The sequence below is a fragment of the Amblyomma americanum genome, chromosome 9 (assembly GCF_052857255.1).
Source record: "Amblyomma americanum isolate KBUSLIRL-KWMA chromosome 9, ASM5285725v1, whole genome shotgun sequence".
In the NCBI taxonomy this organism is placed as follows: Eukaryota; Metazoa; Arthropoda; class Arachnida; order Ixodida; family Ixodidae; genus Amblyomma; species Amblyomma americanum.
In genome coordinates this window covers 4460631-4479545 of record NC_135505.1, presented here as the reverse complement: position 1 = coordinate 4479545, position 18915 = coordinate 4460631, and the positions used below count along the sequence as shown (strand labels likewise).

The 18915-nt window shown below is 48.7% G+C and overlaps 1 protein-coding gene across 1 annotated transcript in view; it reads right to left on the bottom strand.

The window, feature by feature from the left end:
• RyR (Ryanodine receptor) overlaps window positions 1-18915 on the bottom strand; it is a 1185515-nt gene that overhangs the window by 288533 nt on the left and 878067 nt on the right. The window contains 1 exon segment of the mRNA XM_077638630.1: window positions 15538-15617. Coding sequence (XP_077494756.1) covers window positions 15538-15617 — 80 coding nt within the window.

The window sequence follows — 18915 nt, the reverse complement described above, 5'->3', positions numbered from 1 at the left end:
CTGCCTTCCACTGTAGGGTGAAGCCCTTTACAGAAAAGTATCAAGTGTTCAGCTGTTTCCTCCTCCTCTCCGCACGCAATGCACAAAGTGTCTATCTCCTGGTACCTGACTCTATACGTCTTAGTCCGCAAAACTCCAGTCCTGGCCTCAAACAACAAAGAACTTCCCCTACAATTATCATAGATATTTTCTTTGACAATTTCCTGTTTAAAGGTCCGGTATGTTTCTAGTGCCGATTTCGTCAGCATCCCTGTTCTCCACAAAGCTCTCTCTGTTCTTTTAACCTTTTTCTTAACCGATAATTGCTGATTTGCCCCCTTACTGCTGTCCAGATATTTGATTGTCAATTTTCTAGTTCGCTTTCTCCATTTCGTGTCAACATTCTTTATATACAGGTATCTGAAAACTTTCCTAGCCCACCGCTTTTCCTCCATCCTTCTCAATCGTTCCTCAAATGCTATCTTACTGCTAGCCTCTCTGCTCTCGAAAGACGCCCATCCCATATCACCCTGTACCCCCTGATTTGGTGTATTGCCATGTGCTCCCAAAGCTAACCTCCCTACTCCCCGTTGCCTAATTTCCAGCCTTGCTTGAACATCTGGCCTCATACACAGGACCGCATTCCCGAAGGTCAGGCTAGGGACCATCACCTCTTTCCAGATTCCTCTTACCACCTCATACCTATTGTAATTCTACAGTGCCCTATTTTTCATGACAGCTGCATTCCTACTAGCTTTATTCATTACATATTTTTCATGCTCTGTCAGATACTCAACACTGTTATTTATCCACACCCCAAGGTACTTGTACTCATTCACTACTTTTAGCACGAACTCCTGTATTCTTCCTTGTCCTGTATTCTTCCAGGTCTTCCTTGTTGTCAGCCATTATCACTATATCGTCCGCATATATTAGTCCCGGTAATGTCTGTTTAATCAATTCCCCTTGCTTGAAAAAAGATAGGTTGAAACCTAGTCCGCTCCCCTCTAGCTTGGCCTCCAAACCTTGCAGGTACAACATGAACAACAAAGGGGACAGAGGACATCCTTGTCTAAGCCCCCGCTGTATCTCCACAGGCCATGATACATTTTTTCCCATTTTATGAGCACTCTGTTACCTCTATATATATCTTTTAAAAGAATAATTACTCCATTTTCCACATCCAATGTGCCCAATATGTCCCACAAATGCTCCTGAGTAACGTTGTCATAGGCTCCCCTAATATCCAGAAATGCTAGCAATAAGGGCCTATGTTCCTTTTCCGCAATTTCTATACACTGTGTCAATGAAAATAGATTGTCCTCCAACCTCCTTTGTTTCCGGAACCCATTCTGTAGTTCCCCTAACACCCCCTCGTTCTCCACCCAAGCCTGCAGTCTATCCTTTATAATTTGCATCACCACCCTGTAAACCACAGATGTCACTGTTATGGGGCGATAGTTACTTACGTCTGCTTTGCCCCCCTTTTCCTTATATATCATGTTCATTCTACTTAATCGCCATTCATCGGGAACTTTCTCATCCACTATCATTTTATTCACTACCTGTATTAATGTTTGCTTGGATTTTGGTCCTAACTTCTTTATCAACATAATCGGGATACCATCTGGCCCTGTTGATGTGCCACTAGGAACCTTCTTCTCTGCCCTTTCCCACTCTCCTTGCTCAAGTGAAGCTATTGCTGTAACCGGACTATCCTCCTTCGATAAATTATGTACCACGTGCTTTGCTGAAAATTTTTCCGTCATCCTTGTTCCTATGTGTTTTATTGCTTCATCCCCTTCTAGTCGAATACCCTCATCTGTAACAATAAACCTTTGTTCTAGCCTAGTTTTATTACTCATTGCATTTAGATGTTTCCAGAATTTTTGGGCTGCTTTTCTATCCTTTTTATTTACTTTTGACATCCATTGGGCACCCTTTCTTCTAATTTTCTCATTAATCAAATAGGATGCGTCCCTTCTACACTTTATGAAGGTATCCCATTTTCTGTCTGCTTCGGGTTTTGGTTCCCCCCTCTTTTTGGAATATCTGTGTTCCCTGGATGCTTCCTTGCGCTTTTCTATTGCCCTCTTGACCTCCTCAACTCACCAACTCTTGGGTTTGCATCTTTTCCCTTTTAGCTTTACTCGCACCTTAGCTAGCTCTAGCTCCAGTAATCGAGTTAATTTGGTATAAGTCCATTCTGTTTCACTATCCTCAAAAATTACTTTCTCGATTTGTTTGGCTGCTACTTCCAATTGCTTTTCTGAGTAAAAATTTCCCCCTGATTGTTTATCTTGATTCAGTCCTACATTGCTTTTTCTTCTGAAGCTCAACTTGATACGCTTGTGGTCACTACCTAGACTTCTGGAACCATCTTCATCTATGCTCATTACCCCTAATCTGTTATACATCCTCTGTGACATTAGTGCATAATCTATCGTCGAGTGCAGACTCCCCGCCTCCCATGTTATGAGCCCTTCGCACTTCTCGGTGCTGTTGCATACAACTAAATCATGCCTGTCACACATGTCCTGCAGCATGCTTCCTGTCGAATCCGTGTACCCATCCAGGTCTTCTATGTGTGCATTCATGTCGCCTAATATAATTATCTCGCACTGTCCTCCTAGCTCATCAATGTCGCTTGCAATACATTCTAACATTTTCCTGTTTTCCTCTTTGGCATTAACCCCTGTCCACAGGTATACAAAGCCAAGGAGTGTTTGCTTGCCTGCCACTGTTCCTTTTAGCCATAAATGTTCCCTGCATCCCAGTCTAACCCTTTAAAAATTCATACTTTTATGAATGAATGCCCCAATTCCACCTCCCTTTCTGCTGCCCTCTGTTCTATTGCAATATTCCCATGCGTAGTCTCTGTTACAGGGTGGTTGCTCCATGTCTCTAAGATGTGTTTCCGCTAAACCATATACCATTAATTCCTCCTGTCTTAACTGTTCTTCTATTTCCTCCCATTTCAGTCTATTCCTGCCACCTTGCATGTTAATGAAACCTATATCTGAATTAACTTGGCCCTGGCGCTTGCGTCTCTTTCTTCCCCTATGGTTCCATTGTCCGTTTGATCTTAATTCTTCCTTCTCTACACTGGTTCCTTCAGAGCTCTGGGTCCCCCCAAAAAAGCTGTTGCCTGGCGACCTATCCTACTACCCACCTTCTTGCCAGTGGCACCACCGTAGTGGATGCCATCCTGTGCAAAAGGGTGGCGCCTAACCTCGTACACTTCCCTGTTGACCTCCATCACCTCGTATCTTAGTCGTCGACTCAATAGCCTAATTACCCGATTAGTCTCCACGACCCTCCTTTCCGTTTCGCGTCTGCCGTCACCACTACGTGACATCTGGTGGAGGTGCTGGGTAGCCTTCCATGTTCCGGACGCCCCCTTCAAGTCGTGAAGCCAGCCCTGAGCGCTTATCACCCGAGGACGAGCCAGCAGCTCAGCGAGCCAGCCGACGTCTCCAGGGAGAGGAGCCTGAGTTCGGGAAACTGCCGGACCGTACAAGACAGCGAAAAGACGCGGCTACGAGCACCGCAATCTCGCCGAAGATGTCGACACCGATCATACTGCAGCAGCCGCGGGTGCCGCCAACTTTCAATGGATCCCTAGGCGAAGACCCTGAAGAATGGTTGGATCAATTTGAGCGCGTGGCGTAATTCAACAAGTGGGATGATGCGGCAAAAATTGGACACGTGTTCTTCTCATTGAATGGCTCCGCACGAACGTGGTACGAAAACTACGAGTCGTCCCTTACGACATGGGAGCTATTCAAGAGAGAACTATTGAAGGTATTCACCAGTGTCGTGAGGAAAGAAAGAGCCGAATGACTCCTCGAGTCCAGGATCCAGCTTCCGAATGAGCCCGTCCGCGGTTACGTCGAGGAGATGAAGCGCCTATTTCGCCGCGCCGACCCCGGGATGACTGAGGAAAAGATTGTTCAGTTTTTAATGCGCGGCGTAAAAGAACAACTCTTTGCAAGCCTCGTCCGCCAGCCGCCGAAAACAGTCGAGCATTCATGCAAGAATCCTGCACGATTGACAAGACCCTCGACGTCCGAGCTCGGCAGTACAATCGCCCTTCCTCTGCCTGTGCAATCCGTTCGGACACGCCGGCCACCACCAGCGACAGCTTGCGGGAAGTTATCCGCGAAATCGTCCGACAGGAGCTACGCCGATTGCTGCCATCCTCCCCACAGCCACAAGCAGCGACTCTGATGGACGTGGTACGGGAAGAAGTGCAACAGGCACTTGGCACCCCGACGGCCGCAGAACCCCAAGCCATGACCTACGCCGCTGCAGTAAGGACTGCCCAGCCCCAACGACAACCCCCACGTCATCCCCGATATGAGCCACTTGTTCCACAACGCCGCCTCCCAGCCCCCGCCCGCCCAGCCTATGAGCGACGCTGGAGCCCCAGGAAATGCGACGCCTGGAGGACTTCCGACAACCAGCCGTTGTGCTTCCATTGCGGTGAGGACGGCCATATTCTTCGTCACTGCCCGTACCGACGTATCGGTCTTCGAGGATTTGCCATTAACGCCCCACGACCACGCTTTGGGCAACGTCCGCAGGAAATCGACGAGTACCTGCGTCGAGAAGAGTAGACGCCGAACCGCTCTTCGCGCTCACCACCGCCGTCAACCTCGCGCTTTGCGTCGCCACGACGCAGCTACGCAGCTGCGGTACGAGGAAGGTCTCCCAGCCCCGTAGGGGAAACTGAAGGCAGCAACCTCTGGAGGTGAGGTTGCTCAAGAGCGAAACGCCGAAGATCCTCCACCGACCACGCCCCATGAAGACGCTGCACCCGCGACGCCGCATGAAGAACCGGCACTCGCTGCACCGACGCCGCACACAATGAGAACCCCGACCACGACGCAGGCTGCCTTGAAAACGACGCCGCCACCCAGAAGAGCTTCGACCACACGCCCCACCCGCGTCTCGCATACGCGACGAAGCCGTGACCCGATGCCAAGAGCGACGTGCAATGCAAGAGCCAGGACCTCTGACTTAGAAGTGACTATCGACGGCCGGAAAGTTACCGCTTTAGTCGACACAGGAGCCGATTACTCGGTGATGAATGGAACATTCGCTGCGCAGCTGAGAAAAGTCACAACGGCTTGGGACGGCCCACAAATTCGCACCGCAGTGGGCCACCTCATTACGCCATCAACACGATGCACAGCGCGAGTGACTGTCAAAGGACGCACCTATCCTGCGACCTTTGTTGTGCTACCGCAACGCACCCGCGAAGTGATCTTGGGTATCGATTTCCTTAATGAGCATCAGGCGATCATCGACCTGCGATCCAAGCTGATCACGCTTTCGACGGACGAAGCCATCGCTTCGATGAAAACTCGGGAAAATCACGTTGCCCTGAGTGTCCTGGAGGAAGAAGTGAGCGTCCCACCCCGATCAAGCGTTATCCTGACCGTAGGCGCCACGAAAGCCATTAACGCTGAAGCCATCATCGAGGGCAACATGCAGTTACTCCTAGACCGAGGAATCAGCATTGCAAGAGGCATCGCACAATTGCGCAATGGCCAGGCCGAAGTACTGCTGACTATCTTCAGCGAAGAATACCGGCACATTAACAGAGGAACGACGATTGCTTTCTTCGACGAAATATCTGACGTACGAGACTCCTTCGCCCTCTCAGACCCCACCGCAGAAGATTCGCCTGACCAAGAGAACTCGCCCACTTTCGACATCAACCCAGCCCTGCACCGGAACAGACAAGACCAGATCCGCAATCTGCTTCAAAGCTACATTGAGTGTTTTTCGGCATCGCCGAAGGTGCGACAGACGCCAATTGCCAAGCATCGCATTATAACGGATCAACACGTCCGACCTCTCCGTCAATGCCCCTACCGTGTGTCACCGCGAGAACGACAAGCCATCCGGGGCCAAGTCGAAGAAATGCTTCGCGACGACGTCATCCAGCCTTCAAACAGCCCATGGGCGGCATCGGTTGTTCTAGTGAGAAAGAAAGACGGCTCACTTCGATTCTGCGTGGATTACCGCCGGTAGACCAACATAACAAAGGAGGACGTCTACCCCCTCCCGCGCATCGACGACACACTGGACCGCCTCTGCAACGCAAAATATTTCTCATCGATGGACCTCAAGAGCGGCTACTGGCAAATTGAGGTCGACGAAAGAGATCGCGAGAAGACAGCATTCATCACTCCGGATGCGCTGTTTGAGTTCAAGGTGATGCCATTTGGTCTCTGTTCCGCACCAGCGACGTTTCAGCGAGTAATGGATACAATGCTGGCAGGCCTGAAGTGGATTCTGGATTTTCTGGATTCAAATAACTTTTTCACCCATCGCAGCACGGATTTCGCAAAGGACACTCATGTGAAAGTCAACTAGCACTTTACGTTCATGACTTGCATGCCAATCTTGACGCTAACCTCCAAACTGACGCAATTTTTCTCGACTTCGCTAAAGGATTTGACAAGGTACCTCATAACCACTTATTTCTGAAACTCTCTCGCCTAAACTTGCATCCCGACATACTAGCATGGATAAAAGAATTCTTAACTCACCGCTTCCAATCAGTCGTTGTCAATAACCAAATGTCTGACCTCCTACCAGTCTCCTCAGGCGTGCCCCAAGGATCCGTCCTTAGGCCACTCTTGTTTCTAATTTATATTAACGACCTACCTGAGAAATTAGATTGCCATATTCGGATGTTTGCTGATGATTGTGTTATTTACAGAACAGTCACTAACACCTTTGACCAACAATCCCTTCAAAATAATTTAACTCATGTACAAGACTGGTGCAGTGAATGGCTAATGACACTTAACACAAGTAAATGCAAATATATGTCGTTCCATCGTCGCCGTTACCCTCTTCTGTTCCAATACAGCATATCTAACGTTCCTCTCGATCTTGTCCAATCATACAAATACCTTGGTGTTCATATTTGTCATGATCTTACATGGAATACGCATATTTCAAACATCATATCATCCGCCAACAGAACACTAGGATTCTTAAAGCGGCACCTACGCTCTGCACCTCAGCATGTCAAGCTCCTCGCATACAAATCATTGGTCCAATCAAAATTAGAATACGCATCTCCCATCTGGTCTCCAAAGCAAGCATATCTCTGTAATTCAATTGAAGCAGTTCAAAACCGAGCAACTAGATTCATTCATTCATCGTATTCTTTTGATATCAGCATATCATCCCTCAAATCACAGTCCAGCCTACCTACCCTTGCTCATCGCCGCTACATTGCTAGTTTATGTTGTTTCTCAAATGTTTTTGCTCTGAGCTACGACAGGAACCCTACATGTGCGCACCACCACCACGCATCTCCCTCCGCACCGGCCATCAGCAGCAAGTGTCACGACCTCGCGCCCGCACCACTACATTTTCTTCATCATTCTTCCCCCGGACCGCGAACGACTGGAACGGCCTTCCCCGTGAACTTGCTGCTATCACATGCCAATCATTGTTCATGGAAGAAATCACGCGTGTACTTGCTTAGTGATAATCTTATATTTGTATAACTTTCAACTTATCTGTTAGTCTTTCTGTTTTTCATTTCTGTGTGCCCCACCCCTTATGTAATACCCTCTAACGAGGGTTTTTAAGGTATTAAAGTGAAGTGAAGTGAAGTGAAATTTGTCGGGTATATTTAGATGACGTCGTTGTCTTCGCCTCGAACTTTGAAGAGCCCTCAAAAGACTTCTAACAGTACTAGACGCAATCAAGTCGTCTGGGCTAACCTTGAAAGCAGAGAAATGCCACTTTGCTTACGAAGAGCTGCTGTTTCTAAGCCACATCGTTAGCAAGTAAGGAGTACGTCCAGACCCGCAGAAAACAGCTGCTATTGAACAGTTTCCACCGCCGGCCGATAAGAAAGCAGTGCGCAGATTTCCCGGACTGTGCGCATACTACCGACGATTTGTGAATAACTTTTCGCGCATCGCCGAGCCCCTGACCCAACTGACGAAGGCAGACGTGCCGTTTAAATGGGAAGCGCCGCAAGCAGAAGCCTTCAAGGAACTTCAGCGTCGATTACAGTCCCCAACGATCCTTGCGCATTTTGATGAAAACGCCGATACTGAAGTTCATACCGACGCAAGCAGCGTGGGACTAGGCGCCGTCCTCGTTCAAAAAAGTGACAGGCTGGAGAAAGTCATCGCATACGCTAGCCGTTCCCTTTCCAAGGCCAAGGCTAACTATTCGACAAATGAGAAGGAGTTCCTTGCCATCATCTGGGCTACGTCAAAATTCCGCCCCTACCTCTACGGACGGGAGTAAAACCAGTCAAAAAACGGGACACAGTGAAGAGACGAGGCACGCAGTCGTCGTGTGTGTGCCTCGTCTCTTCGCTGTGTCCCGTTTTTTGACTGGTTTTACTCCTGAACATGTACCAACTGACCCAGATTTCAACACTACTCTACGGACGGCCGTTCAAGGTGGTCAGCGACCACCACGCGCTCTACTGGCTTGGCAATTTGAAGGACCCCTCTGGCCGACTCGCTCGATGGAGTCTGCGTCTCCAGGAGTTTGACATCACCGTCGTTTACAAGTCCGGACGCAAGCACTCTGACGCCGATTGCCTCTCACGAGCCCCTGTAGATGCACCGCCGCCGGACGACGATGAGGACGCCTTCCTGGGACCCATCAGTCCCAGCTCCTTTGCTCAGCAGCAACCCTCGGACCCCGACCTAAAGGGCCTCATCGAGTACCTGGAAGGCAAGGTTTCTTCACCCCCCGCTTCATTCAAGCGAGGACTGTCTTCCTTCTGTGTGCAGAATGTGGTCCTTGTGAAGAACTTTACAGCGAACAAAACAGCCTACCTCCTTGTTGTACCTACTTGTCTCCACGAATAAGTTCTACAGGCTTCACACGACGAGCCGACAGCTGGACATCTCGGGTTTACTCGCACACTCCGCTACATTCAAGACAAGTATTACTCGCCCCGACTGTCTGCCGATGTCGCACACTATGTGAGAACCTGCCGAGATTGTCAGCGACGAAAGACTCCTCCCACACGACCAGCAGGATTTCTGAGCCCCATTGAACCTCCCTCAAGGCCCTTTCAGCAGATTGGCATGGATTTGCTTGGCCCTTTTCCAACGTCTACATCTGGAAATAAGTGGATCATCATAGCGACCGACTACCTGACCCGCTACGCCGAGGCGAAAGCCCTACCGAACGGAACAGCAGCAGAAGTCGCCAAATTCTTCGTGGAGTGCATTCTTCTTCGACAAGGCGCTCCCGATGTGCTCATCACGGACAGAGGAACAGCATTCACGGTGGAACTAACGCAAGCCATCCTGCGCTACAGCCAAACCAGCCACCGGAGGACAACTGCATACCATCCGCGGACCAACGGACTGACCGAGCGCCTGAACAAAACCATCGCCGATATGCTCGCTATGTATGTCGATGCCGAACACAAAATTTGGGATGTCATCCTGCCTTACGTCGTCTTCGCCTAAAACACCGCAGTGCAGGAGACCACCCAGATGACGCCTTTTAGGCTCGCCCATGGCAGGGAGGCCACGACCACGCCAGACGCCATGCTGCCCAACGTTACAGAAGAAGAGAACGTCGACGTTGCCGCCTACCTTCAACGCGAAGTAGAAGCTCGAAGGCTTGCCCGATTACGCATCAAAGATCAGCAGCGGTCCGACGCCAGACGCTACAACCTACGAAGACGCAATGCGGAATACAAGCCAGGAGACCAAGTCTGGGTGTGGACGCCCATTCGCCGCCGTGGATTGAGTGAAAAGCTTTTGCGCCGCTATTTCGGCCCCTACAAGGTTCTTTGTCGGCTGGGTGAACTGGATTATGAAGTCATCCCTGACGCAATGACTGCATCCCAGCGACGCCGCGTACGACCAAAAATTGTCCATGTAGTCCGTCTGAAGCCGTATTATGCGCGCTAAAGGCCGCTGCATTTCCATGCTCTAGTTTCGCAAGATCCGTTTTTTTTCCTAGTCGAATTATTTGTTTTAATGCATCGGGTCGATGCTTCTTTGAGAGGGGAGTAATGCCGCGAATATTTGCGGTGTTCGTTTTTCAAATCTGCCGCCACATCACTTTATCGCTTTGTTTGCTACGCAAGACGCGACTAGATTTATCTCGATTGATCGCAGCCAGGCAGAGCTCATTCTACGTTGTTCCGGAATGTTCTAGTAACTTTCCGCTCTTTATCTCGAAAGATCGCTATCAGCTTTAAATTGAGCACGGCCGAGAGCGCCCGGCATTCTGTTCGACGACTGCCGAGCACGCTTGTCGCTTCGCCGCCGCCGAGTGATTTAGTCCATTTTGGGTGCAAGTCAGCCCAATAAACAGTTCTTTTAGAAGACCCTTTCGTCCGTCTTCATCGCTGCTTCGACTGCCGTCACCACTACGTGACAATATATCACTCAAAATAGGAGCGATGCTCGACCATATGCAGATTCCTTCGTTTTGTGTAAAGACGTCATCGCACCATGTTACAGCCGTGGACTGTAGATACATAGAAAGCATTTCCAGGAACCCGCCTACACTCACACTATCTGAGTTTCGAAATCTGACAGCCCCAAACTTAACTATGCACTCCTCGACAGACTGCAGTGGGCCTTCGTGCGGTGGAGAATAAAACAGGTCTTTTATGTCAATAGAAAAAACTTTGCACCACATCTCACACTGGCTGTGTAAAAACTGAATGACACTTTCCGAATTCCTTATCAAAAAAGGATCGTCAACATTTAGGAGGTTCAGCCCCACCTGCAAAAAGGAGGCAATCGCCTTTTGCCACGTCCCCCGCTCTGTGACAATAGCGCGCAAGGTCCAGTCAACTTTGTGCGTTTTTACAGAGAAAAATAGTTTGAGGCTATTGGCCTTGATTTTCTCAATTTGTTTTTCGAGTCTCGTTAGCTCAAAATTATTGCACAACCCTTTTGCTTGGGCACAACCTTTGCGTACGTGTGTTTTTTTCGCGCTTTTCGTCTTGCAATGCATTACCAACTAGCCCGCACCCACAACTTACTAATGAGCATAAGCCTATAAAACTGCGAAGTTCTTTTAAGGTAGCCAGTTTGGGGAAGTCAGCGACGGCGCGAAGTTTGGCTGGTTCAGGAAGAACGCCGTCCTTGAAGATGACATGACCTAATATTGTCAGCTGCGTAGCACCAAAGTAACATTTTTTCAAGCTCAGCTTTGACCCGGCGTCAGTAAGGCGCTGAAGGCGCTGCAGATGGGAAAGAAAATCTTTGGAATAAATGACAATTTCATTCAGGTAACATGGACAAGTTTCACATTTGAGGCCGCTGGGTATACTATCCATCATTCTCTCGAATGTGGCTGGAGAGAGAGAGAGAGAGAGAGGGTTCCGTGAGGGTTCCGCAGAGAGGTTGGCCTGAAAAATAAATATCAGGCCAACCTCTCTGCCCGAGCAGTGCAGAGGGCGAATGGCATCACATTGAATTCATACAAGCCGTCTGGGGTGACGAAAGCGCTTTTCGCCCGGTCAGCCGCGGCCATCGGGACCTGTCAGTAGCCGGAGCGTAAGTCGAGAGATTAAAAACACTCCGCTCCCTGCAAGCAATCCAGTGCGTCGTCGATTCGGGGTAGAGGATAAAAACATCCCTTCGAGTGATCTTGCTGAGACGGCGGTAGTCCTCACAGAACCGCATTGAGCCATCTTTTTTGTCACAAGGGCAACAGGGGAGGCCGAAGGGCTATGAGCGGGCTGTATAATTCCGCGCTGCAGCATGTCGTCAGCATTGTCACGGATGACGCGGCGCTCACTCGGCGAGACGCGGCACGGTCGCTGGCGCAAGGGGGCGTGCGTACCAGTGTCAATTGCGTGCGAGACGGCAAACGCGCGCTCCAAGGACGGCTAGGAAAGGTCGAAAGAATCACGGAAGCGGTAGAGAAGTTCCAAGATCTGATCGCGGTAAGCGGACGGAAGGTCGGAAGCGATGATTCGATGAAAGACGTCGGAGGGAAGCGGATCGGGCGCAGTCGCACAACAGGCTAACGCAGTAACTGGGGGACAGGCACGGGTATCGGAGAACTTGGACGCAAGAGTGTGGTCCAGTTCTTCAATAGAGCCTAGTCATTCGCCGCGAAGAACAGACAACGAGCAAGCAAATGGGTTGGTGACATAGATGGCGCAGTGGTCGTCGGAAATCGTGAGAACGGCGAATGGAATCAGAAGGCGCTGATGGCGGGTGGCGGCTGCGGTGGGTGTGAAAAGGACATGGCTGCTGAGGCAAGAGTCAGGGCGGAGCGGAACGAGGGCAGAAGAGAAGGGAGGTATGTCGATGTCGGCAGCTACAAGAAGCTTAGCGCAGCGCACAGGCACATCACACAATAAAACATTGCACACAGGAGAAAGCTCAAGTTCAGCACGGGCACAATCAATCACTGCGCGGTGGGTCGAGAGGAAGTCGCAGCCGAGGATGACATCGTGAGAGCAGGCGCTCAGCACAACTAACGCGATGGTATAGGCGACGTTGATAGAAACGCGGACCGTGCTGGCTGCGATGGAGTGGATGCGCTGAGATGTGGCCGTTCGCAGTGAAAAGTCAAACAGCGGCGTTGTCACCTTACGAAGTTTGCGGTGAAGGGTATCACTAATTACTGACACGGCAGCACCCGTGTCGACGAGCGCAAGAACGGGGACGCCTTTAACGGACACCTCAATCATGTTAGCAGGAGGAAACGGAGGACTTGTCGAGTTCGCAAAACACGCAGTTCTTGCATCCTGAACTGCGGCATTCAGCTTTCCTCTGGGAGGGGGTCCGGGCGGCGGAGCATCGGAGAAATGGAACGTCGGCGAGGTGAAGCCGAGCGGCGAGTAGGGTACTGGGGGCGAAGCGTAGATGAGCCAGAAGAGAGACTAGGCAAGGGCGGCTCGGGATCGTAGTGGAACGTGCGCACGGCATCCCCAGAACGAGGGGATCGCTGACGGCAAAAACGTGCGACATGGCCCGGGAGGCCGCAAGAGCAGCATATTGGTCGATTGTCGTCGGTACGCCAAGGGTTCGTAGGGTGTCGGCGGGGTCGACGAAACGGCACTGGCGGCAGTGGAATACACGGCGGTGGGACATAAAATGCCGGGCTGCTACGGGAGGCGGCAGAGGTGGGCGAGCGCCGTGTACTGGTGACTGCTTCGGCATAGGTGAGTGGCGCTGCCACAGGGGGAATTGGGGGGGCTGGGTGGCAGAACAGCAGGGACCTGCTCTTGAATAGCACGGTGGATAGTGGGCACGAGGGATGGCGCCAAGTCGTGCGGAGGGCAGACGGGTTCGGGAATGTGATGCAGCAGAGAAAGCTGGGGAGCGACTTCTTCGCGGACGAAGTCTTTGACCTGCTGCATGGACAGGGACTGCTCAGAAGGTGAACCGCCAAGGGCCAAGCCAGCAAGACCCTCTGCAGGCGCGCCGGACTGCCGCGTAGATGCGCGTTGCTTTCGGAGTTCGTCGTAGCTATGGCAAAGCTGGATGACTGAGGCGACGGAGCTGGGGTTCTTCGCCAAGCGCACATGAAAAGCGTCATCGGCGATCCCTTTTAGGATATGGTTGACTATCAGTTTCGGTCATGGACGGGTTGACACGCTTGCAGAAGTCAACGATATCTTCGATATAACTAGTAAATGTCTCGGTAGGGAGCTAAGCTCGAGCTCAAAGGCGCTGCTCGGCGCGAAGTTTCCGGACGGCGGGGCGGCCAAAAACGTCGGCGGAGCTCGTTTTAAAGGAGGAACAGGTGGGAAGATCAGCCTCATGGTTGCAAATCCAGAGGTTGGCGACGTCCGTTAGGTAGAAGAGGACGTTGCTAAGTTTAACGGAATCCTCCCACCGATTGTAAGTGCTGAAGCGCTCGTAGGAGGCCAACCAATCGTCGACGGCCTGGTCGTCGGTGCCACTAAATGGAGAAGGGTAACGCTGGCCCTGAACCCTGGGACAGAGGACGGTGGTAGGGCTGGGCTGGGATGCTTCGCGCGGACTTTCCGGCATATTTGTAAGGACGAGAAGCATTCCGCTTCGAAGTTCGAGGTTGAGGACCGGGACGGAAACCGCGACACCTACACCAAGTGTAAACGTGTTTATTCGAAGCGCAGGTCGGTTGGCGTTGGTCAAACGGCGACACGACGGACACACTCACAGGCGTCACTCAAAAATCCCAGCTGCACTTCATCTACTTCTTCGATATACTGCTTGCACTCCTGCCGGTCGGTCCCATTACAAAGTGGTGATTGCATTCCTGCTAGAAGTTACCATAAACGAATGGACGACAGATAAGGGAGAGTTTTTACTGTACCCGGAAACGTGATTTCGAGCACTAAGTTGTTCCACAGCAGCTTGAAGTATGCTGAAATTATGCTGACGCGGACTACCCAGTAGTTACAAGCACACTTTAAATACGTTGCCAAAATGCAAATGCGATTCCCAGCAGGGGTATTTTCAACACCAGGTTGTTCAACGGCAGCTGCCAGTGTGCTGCAAATATGTTTAGGTGGACAGCTCATTTGTTAGATTTGAAGTATACCTTGGACGAATTAATTTCTTATTTACGAAAGCACACTTTAAATACATTGCCAACATGTCATTTCCCGAAACGCGATTTCAAGCACCAGTTTGTTGAACGGCAGCTTAAAGTGTACTGCAAACATGTTTACGCGGACAGCTCATTCGCTACAACTGAAGTATACCTTGGACAAATTAATTTCGCATTTTCGAAAGAACAATTTTAATACATTTACAAGATACTAAAACCGCACACATATTTTTTCACGTATTTGAAACGCACTCGAAGCATGCTTTAAGTGACGTGTTTCTGGAAAATTTTGAGAATATACTTCGAATACCAAGAAAAAAACTTCAGGAACCGATTTCCCGAATATTTTTAGTGCATTCATGAATACAAAATACGTTTAAAATACATTATAAATAACCCGCTGTATATTTTAAACGTATTAGTTTTCGCTGAAGGTCTGCATCATGATTTTTGCCTTTTTTGCCTTTTGCCTGTATTTTTATATGTATTTTTTTTCTACCCCCCCCCCCCTCTATAACGCCCTGCGAGCTCTGAGGGTATTGTAATAACTAAGAAATAAATAAATATGATCTTCACTGAAGTATTACTAAACTAAATTCAAGCGTGAGTGAAATTTACAACGTACAAACAAAACAAGATGAGAGTTCTGTCTTGGATAAAAAAATTATAGGCTCCTCGCATATGCTTTTACTAAAGGGCTACACGGGCATTCTAAAAATGACAGTTCAAAATTTTGCAATTCTACAGTCAGCAGTATTATTCGTACAATTTTGATGTTTATCATGTCACTGCTGGCAACAATTGTACTTACAACTTGCTTGCACATGGTGATGTTTTACTTTTTGTACTAGCCTTAGTGTGTACTTGTGCCCCAACTACTAATATAAAAGTTTTTCCCATTCACAAGTATTTGTACAGAAACCCCCTTGCCAGGCGTCGCTTCCCCATGATAAGATCCAAGAGTGCACAATTCATGGCACGCATTGCAGGGCCAGCGAGAGCGTGCTTAGTTAAATGCATCACCATCTGGACTTCCTGGTTGCCTCCTTTCAGAAGGGAGATTCCCAGCTTCAAAGTCTCAATCACCATGGGGCCGTGGCAACCTGAGGAAAAAATAACACGGTATACGTTAATGCATGTCAGCTAACTGTTTCTGAAGACAAGTGCGAAGTCTTGGCCCTAGAGTTTTTCATTCGGACGCAATTATCAAGTACCCTATCATTACTCAAGCAACGCATTCATACAGCAGTGTACTCATGGACAATGTACCTGTGGCAGCGCTTTCTGCGAACGTAAAAACTGCTGAGCTACTTTGCTGCATTACCTTAAGAATATGAATGCTCATTGCTCCAAAATGAGCATGTACAGGGAAGTGTACCAATAAGAACGGAAGAGTACCAAACATTAGAAAAGGGAGAGATCGCAAGTGCAACAGTATGACAACACTCAGCGCTGTAGTTCAAGAACACGGCGATAACAAGGTCGTTCCCCCATCAGTCTGAGAATGACCTATTCCGCATGTATGGGCATTACTCCATTGATGCTACAGCGTCATAACCTCATAACCTCAAGTCTCATCTCCAATAGTAGTGCAATAACACTAAGGCCCCTACCCTCCGGTTTCACAGATTTTTACCGGAAGCCTCCCTGACATTGAAAATTGAGCCTCGAATTGAAACTGAAACTGAATCCAAAGGGAAATGCAAAGTACTAGTGCAATAACTGAGCCAGAACTAATCCCTGGTAATTTCTTTATTTTTAAGAAGCGTTTGCCTAAGGTGAAGCCATAATAGAATAGCAATAAAAATAAAGACATCGCTGATCGCAACGGCCACGCTAAACGAAAGGCAGTGTGAATAGTCGCAGGTGGCAAGCCAGCACTCAAACTGACTGGCAGAGTGGCACTCTGACGGTTGGGAAGCGGCATGCTTGACAAAAGTTGCTTCCTGCCGAACGTTCTTTTGCTGAAATTGTGGGAACATCCTGGCACTGTTGCTATCGATGTGTTCATGAACCACAGCAGCGCGCGCTGCGATTCCGCTTTCTAGGTAATCTGTCACGTGTGCTAATCTTCATTTACCTAGCACTGTACACCTTGTAAAGTGTATGCCTTTAATTTGTTGTGCTGCAAATGCATGCATCTATAAAACCAGAAGAATGCCTAGTTATAATCACTTCACTTCTACAATGTAACATTATTCATGGCCATTGCATTAAGTAAATGTTAAATGTAAAAAATGTAAACACTTATGTCAAAAATGTCTTCAACCACAATGACACAATCTGTGCAGGGTGCACATTCGCAAGATGAAATCTAACAGCACACCCAAAAATGCAATCTGTAGCAAATGAAGAATGCAGTCTGAAGTAACTTCACACGCAGTCACCATTACGTCAAGACACAGAGTGCCAACTATCATCCAAAAATATTCCAATCAGCACATGTTTGCTAAGGCAGCTAGCTGTTCTCCAGCACCACTGCACAAACTACAAATAGTGAAGACATCGCACAACCCACTATACTGAAACCTAAAAAGGCAATGATCATTAGGATGCAATATGAACTATACTTCCCGCCAGCGTTCGGGATTAAAATTCCTCAGTTTAACTCTGCAGACTAAAAAGAAATCATCACTGCCATCATCGTCATCAGCCTGACTACGCTCACTGCTGGGCAGAGGCCGCTTCCATATCGCTTTAATCCACCCTGTCCTGTGTCAACAGCAGCCTCCCTATCCCCACACACTTCTTAATTTCATCCACCCCGCAAACTTTTACCTCCTCCTGCAACACTTGCCTTTTTTTTGGAATTCACTCCGTTACCCTTAAGGACCAGTGGTTATCTTGCCTTCACGTTCAAGTTCAAGTTTATTGTCAATAAAAATACAGTTCATTAAAACATGTATTACAGAAAGAGGTCCCGGAGCGGAGAGCTGTAGTAGGACCTTTTGTGGGAAAGTTGTATTAATTTGTAAATGTTAGCTTTGAAAGTAATAGACAACAATTACAGCTAAATAACAAACAATAATCGCAATAATTATTACAAATCATCAATACAACCACAACAACAACAAAGGCTACAATTATAAATATGGAAATAATAAACCAGAAAGGCTACCGCATAACGATGTCTTTTGTGAGAAAAAAAAATGTGATCAAGGAACAAATGAGAAAACGTAACGATCGTTTAAGTGAAGTAAGCGACGATGAGCATTTAACGTCGAGGGGTAGACTATTCTAGTGAACTAAAGCGGCTGTTTGGGCTTGTTGGTCAGTGAACATGGTAAAAGAATGCAGCGCGAAAAAAACAAGGACGAACAGAAGTGGACAGGACAGGGCGCTGACTACCAACACATTTATTCAGAAAGATGAGCAGCTTATATAACCCAGTCCAACACCCACGTGACCAAGAAAATGGCAAACGCGTTCAACTATCTAATACAAAAAAAACGAAGTACACAATATCAAAGTGATACATATCTGGGTAACGCAAAGTCAGCCAAGAACCGATAAAACCGAGAGGACCACGACGAACCGTAAGGTGCACGCATGGAAAATGATCAGTCAGCGACCATTGCCGCCAATGCAGCACGAGGCAAAACGAGGACGAAAATAACAAAATAGTCACCGAACACTAAGTAAAAGTCGAAGCTAAAAGCAGGGTCGGGGCCAAACGCATAACAAAACAATACAAAACGCAACGCAAAAGCTGAGTCAACCGTTCACAGTCAAACTGAGTCAAAAAAGTTGAAAGTTCTCTAGAACAAGAATTAAAAGCAGACGTGAATAAAAAAGACGTGTTTATAGTGGGCCTAGAAAACTGGACTCCTTGTCTGTAAGTAAAATTGAAGGCGTGCTGACGCACTTGTCTCCAGCTTTGGCTATCATCCTTGCCTCAATGATGACCCTTTCATTTTCTGTCCGCGCCCGTGCTCTGACAACCGTGCGCGTGTAACATGGTTCGCACCCTTTGCAAGACTTGCAATGGTCGTCCAGGTGCCCGCCGCTTTTGTTACGGACCCTACGGCGGTGTTCAAACAATCTCTCGTTGAGACACCTGCCGGTTTGCCCAATATACACGCGTCCACACTTCAAGGGAATCTCGTAAATGACACAAGTAGCACAATGCGTGAGTGGTTCTACATGTCTAATAGGGCAAACCTTTTTCTTTTGCTTTGTCAGCAGAGTACACACTCGTGACAATTTGCACGGGGCTGAGAAGACTAGGTTTACGTTGTTTCTTTTTGCAACCTTCTTTAAATTGTGAGACAACTTGTGAAGATACGGGATGACGGCCAAAGGAGGTCGTTTGGCCTGTTCTAGTTTGCCTGCGTCTTTGCCTTGCACTTTCAATTTCTGGAGAAGAGTCTCTGAAACGCTACTCACTAGTGTTGGTGAGTA